The 5521-nt window shown below is 37.7% G+C and overlaps 1 protein-coding gene across 1 annotated transcript in view; it reads left to right on the top strand.

The window, feature by feature from the left end:
* Nucleotides 1–5521, top strand: part of EEA1 (early endosome antigen 1) — a 165493-nt gene that overhangs the window by 107101 nt on the left and 52871 nt on the right. The window contains 2 exon segments of the mRNA XM_017868342.1: nt 2675–2824; nt 4739–4858. Of these exon segments, the coding sequence (XP_017723831.1) occupies nt 2675–2824; nt 4739–4858 (270 nt within the window).

The raw sequence follows: 5521 nt of genomic DNA, 5'->3' as shown, positions 1-5521 counted from the left end.
TTTTGTCGCCCAGGCTGGGGTGCTGTGGCCAGATCTCAGCTCACTGCAAGCTCCGCCTCCCGGGTTCACGCCATTCTCCTGCCTCAGCCTCCCGAGTAGCTGGGACTCCAGGCGCCTGCCACCTCGCCCGGATAATTTTTTGTCTTTTTTAGTAGAGACGGGGTTTCACCGTGTTAGCCAGGATGGTCTCTATCTCCTGACCTCGTGATCTGCCCGTCTCGGCCTCCCAAAGTGCTGGGATTACAGGCTTGAGCCACCGCGCCCGGCCTATAATTTTTTTTTAAAGAACAAGATCATGTTCCTTATAGCAACGTGGATGGAGTTGGAGGCCATTGTCCTAAGTGAACTAATATAGGAAGAGAAAATCAAATACCACATGTTCTCACTTAAAAGTGGGAGCTAAATATTAAGTACATATGGACGCAAAGAAGGGAACAACAGATGGCCAGGCCTGCTTGAGGGTGGAAGGTGGGAGGAGGGTGAGGATCGAAAAACTACCTATTGGGTACTATGTTTATCACCTAGGTAATGAAATAACCTGTACACCAAACCCCTGTGACATGTAATTTACCTATATAACAAACCTGTACATGTACCCCTGAACCTAAAATAAAAGTTAAAGATTTGAAAAAATTTAAGAAATACATTTAGGGGGTACAAGTGCAGGTTTCTTGCATGTATATATTGTGTAATGGTGAAGTCTGGACTGTTAGTGTACCCATTGCCCATATAGTAACCATTGTACCCAACAGGTAATTTTTCAACCCTCACTCGCCCCTCTCCCAACACTCTCCCTAGAAATCCTTTCTAAACATGCCACTGCTTCCCCACACCCAAGATAGCTTAAGCATGTACGTATCTTTAATATTTAACTTATACCGTAATATAGTTTATTATCATAATTTGTGTCTTTCTTTACTAGACTCTGAACTCTTTGGGTGCAAAGACCATGTCTTATTCATTTTTTATTTTTACTACCTGGCATTTTGCTTTTTTTGTTGTTGTTGTTTTGTTTGTTTTTTTTTTAAGACAAGCTGGAGTGCAGTGGCATGATCTCGGCTCATTACAGCCTCCATCTTCTGGGTCGAAGCAGTTCTCGTGCCTCAGCCTCCTGAGTAGCTGGGACTTCAGGCATATACTACCACACCCAACTGATTTTTTGTGTTTTAGTAGATACGGGGTTTCACCATGTTGCCCAGGCTGGTCTCGAACTCCTGAGCTCAGGCAATCCACCCTCCTCAGCCTCCCAAAGTGCTAGGATTACAGGTGTGAGCCACCGTGTCCAGTCAGCATTTTGATTGTTAATCTGCCTATGTTTTAGTGAGTGAATGAATGAATAAATGTAAGCATTCATAATGGAAGGAAACTGAGCCATGGGGATGTCAATGAATAACTTAAACTAACTTATATATTTGAGTTTTAGTTCAGATAAACAAATTTAGCATTTATGCTTTCTTTTTTCCTTTTTCTTTTTCTTTTTTGAGATGGAATCTCACTTTGTCTCTGCTGGAGTGCAGTGGCAAGATTTCAGCTCACTGCAACCTCCGCTTCCTGGATTCAAGCAATTCTCCTGCCTCAGCATCCTGAGTAGCTGGGATTACAGGCATAAGTCACTGTGCCTGGCCGCATTTATGCTTTCTAAAAGACACATGCCTCATTTACTAGGGGATACAGAAATGAATAAGAAACAGTACCTACTTTTAATAATTGTATAAATCTTATGAAGAGGATAAGGCAAGTACTATAGATCATACTAAAGATTATGAGAATTATAATAAAAGGATTCCATATATTATAGGAAATTGGAAGAGTTTCTTTCTTCTGTTCCACCGTGTAGTACTTCAGCTGTTGTAATTTTTTATCCAATTATGTGATCAGGAAATCTTTGTATTAGGGAAAGGTGGTACTTGGAATTGGGAATATCAGATAGGTTTTGACAGGTGGCAGTTTGAAAGCAGATGTGTCTTCCAGCCAGAGGGATTAGTGAGAGCAAACTAGTGGCAGGAAAGTGTTGTAAGAGGCAGGAAGGGACACTGATTTGCTGTTAGGATAGAGTATGTATAACAGGGGTGGACTACTCGTGATGGTTCTTAACTGCCTTAGTTTTAATTGGGTGGCATTTGTAAAGTTAATGAATGAGGGTCACTATATATATGATCATTTCTTCTATTGTATTTCGAAATTATATGCCAATATGAGGACTTGGGAATGCACTGGGCAGTATCCAATACCCAAATATAAAACGTTAACTGTAGTAGTTCTTGGCTATGGAAAACCAACAAGAATCACTGTGGAATTTTAAACAATACTGTAGAATAGATCTGAATGTGTACTAAGTGTCTTAATTTTTAAGTTGTATTTTATTCTTTTAAGTTTCTGAAAATTCCAACACTTATATCCAAACAAGAGCCTGCATTTGTTTTAAGAGAGCAGTAACATAACACAAAAACAAAAATTGTGATGTTTAACCATAATTTTATGTGATTCATTATAATATATGATTAAAATTCAGTTGCAGTTAAAATCACTATATAAAATCTTAGGTTTCCCCAAAGTATCATGAAAATTAAGATATTGTACTTATTTTGGTGAAAGGTAAAACATTGTTTGGAAAGTAGGTGGTCGTGTGTGTGTGTTTATACATATGTACATACTTTTTTTTCTTTTTTTAAAGTTACATAGCAAACTTCTGGAGACAGAGCGCCAACTAGGGGAAGCTCATGGTAGGCTGAAGGAACAGAGACAGCTTTCAAGTGAAAAGTTGATGGATAAAGAACAACAAGTGGCTGATTTACAACTCAAACTTTCTCGGTTAGAAGAGCAGGTAAGCTAGCATTTATTGATAGGCTTGAGGTATCTTTAACATGATTATGATTCATCAGTCTGTTAATTGTCAGAGCTTTAATTGGACTTTAAGTAAAGTGCAAATTTATTATTCTCCAGTAGCAACATCCTGCTTATTAACTACATTAAGTCATTTTGTTGTAATTGTATTCCCTAAAGTTCTCAACAAAAATGCACGAAGAAAACTTAACTCTTTCAGCTTTAGGCAGGAAAAATTCTGGGGGTGAACCCATCAGGCTGCTAGAGCCTTCCTACTCAGGAAGGACTACTTCCTAATGAAACAGTAAACTATGAATTGTTGGTAAAGATCATTAATGACATGTAGTTGGTATATATAAACTTTGAGTTTCTACTTAAGGATTTTTGCTTTTAAAAATTAAGCATATATTTGAATGCTGTCCCTCATTAGACTTGCGGTTGCTATAAATGATGCCTGTAATATAAAGTAAAAGTTATTAAATTACATCTTTGTTGCAATTAAACACTTTTTTTTAGTTTTAAGTTTTAATTTTAATTTAATTTTATTTGTTTTTTTTTTTTTTTTTTTTTTGAGACGGAGTCTTGCTCTGTTGCCCAGGCTGGAGTGCAGTGGCCGGATCTCAGCACTGCAAGCTCCGCCTCCCGGGTTCACGCCATTCTCCTGCCTCAGCCTCCCAAGTAGCTGGGACTACAGGCGCCCGCCACCTCGCCCGGCTAGTTTTTTTGTATTTTTTAGTAGAGACGGGGTTTCACCGTGTTAGCCAGGATGGTCTTGATCTCCTGACCTCGTGATCCGCCCGTCTCGGCCTCCCAAAGTGCTGGGATTACAGGCTTGAGCCACCGTGCCCGGCCCTTTTATTTGTTTTTGAGACAGGGTCTCATTCTGTCACCCTGGCTGGAGTGTAGTGGCATGATCTCGGCTCACTGCGACGTCCGCCTCTTGGGTTCAAGCAGTTATCCCGCCTCAGTCTCCCCAGTAGGGACTACAAATGTGCGCCACTACGCCCAGCTAGTATTTGTATTTTTTGGTAGAGATGGAGTTTTACCATGTTGGCCAGGCTGGTCTTGAACTCCTGACCTCAAGTGATTTGCCTGCCTCAGCCTCCCAAAGTGCTGGGATTACGGGTGTGAGCCACCATGCCTGGCCGGAATTAAACACATATTCTACAATAAAATCTGCAGCTTCAGCAATAGATTTTCTTCTAGACCTAAAATCTTAGATGTGGTAAATGATCGTATTCTTTTCCAGTAAGTGATAATTATGACTATTAAGAAAAAAAATAAAAGAAATACTGATATGTGGTTTAAACTATTGTTACAAATAATTTATATGTAATTCCTTGATCATACTAGTTTACAAAAAAGTTAATATTACCAGCCTGGAGAAAGTTCTTTTAGGATAAGCCTATTTATATAAAATAGTTTCTTTAGCATGAGATTAAGATTCTATAAGTAATGAGGTACTGCTTTTTTTTTTTTTTTTTAAACAGTCTCTTTCTGTCGCCCAGGCTGGAGTGCAGTGGTGCAATCTCGGCTCACTGTGACCTCCGCCTCTCGGGTTCAAGTGATTCTCCTGCCTCAGCCTCCCAAGTAGCTGGGACTACAGGTGCCTGCCACCACACCCGGCTAATTTTTGTAGTTTTTTTTTTTTTTTAGTAGAGATAGGGTTTAACCATATTGGCCAGGCTGGTTTTGAACTCCTGACCTTGTGATCCACTTGCCTTGTCCTCCCAAAGTGCTGGGATTACAGGTGTGAGCCACTGCGCCCAGCTAAGGTGCTGCTGTTAAAGTTTATCTTATATATTACCTGAATTTATTGTTCTGTTCAGACTTGAGAATTGAAGTAATGCCAGATACTTATGAATGATAGCATTATGCCTTTAAGTTCTCAACTGACAATCTGCGTTTTTTTAAGTTGAAGGAAAAAGTTACAAATTCTACAGAATTGCAGCATCAATTAGATAAAACAAAGCAACAGCATCAAGAACAACAGGCTCTTCAGCAAAGCACCACGGCAAAACTTCGAGAAGCTCAGGTAAACATTAGTTGCATTATTAGCCTTGTAAACAAAAATTAATTACCATTACATAGAATATAAGAGAAAAAATAAAATTACTTAATCCAAATCATTATCCTTTTGTTGTGGTAAAACTAGAAAATACAAAATACTTGATTGTGAGAGATTTTGAGAATTTTGAAGTCTGAATAATCAGAAAATTCTTTTCTTTTGATTACTATGTTGAAAAGTTTTCCAACTTAGTGTAAAATATTAATTATAAACAAATTTATGCATTTATGTTTTATATATTAATTTAAATTTATTAGATTTATCTATTAAATGTTTAGTTAAATAAATTTATTTAAATTACTTATAAATAATTTATTCATTATTGTTTCTTATTGCTTAAAATACAGTATTTGGAAAATCAAAAATGTTCGAATAAAATTTTCTGGCATCGTTAGCCCAGTAAGGAAGAATATTTTGTATTTCCTTCAGTAGAACTTAGTATTTGTTGGTCATTTCTTTTCCTGCTTTATAACCATCATCTGAACATTGGAATTGTAGGTGTAGAAAGTATAATTGTTTGGGTTAAATTTATACGAAGTCTGCAGCGTAGCTTAGAATATTGAAAGAAGTTTTCATTTTGTTATGATAAGGGGAGATTGTACAAATGTTGAAATGAATTTGACTTTGATA

This window comes from Rhinopithecus bieti, unplaced genomic scaffold (assembly GCF_001698545.2).
Source record: "Rhinopithecus bieti isolate Rb0 unplaced genomic scaffold, ASM169854v2 scaffold_2453, whole genome shotgun sequence".
Taxonomy (NCBI): domain Eukaryota; kingdom Metazoa; phylum Chordata; class Mammalia; order Primates; family Cercopithecidae; genus Rhinopithecus; species Rhinopithecus bieti.
Note: the sequence above shows the minus strand (reverse complement) of the source record. Positions and strands in the feature narration are given on the sequence as shown.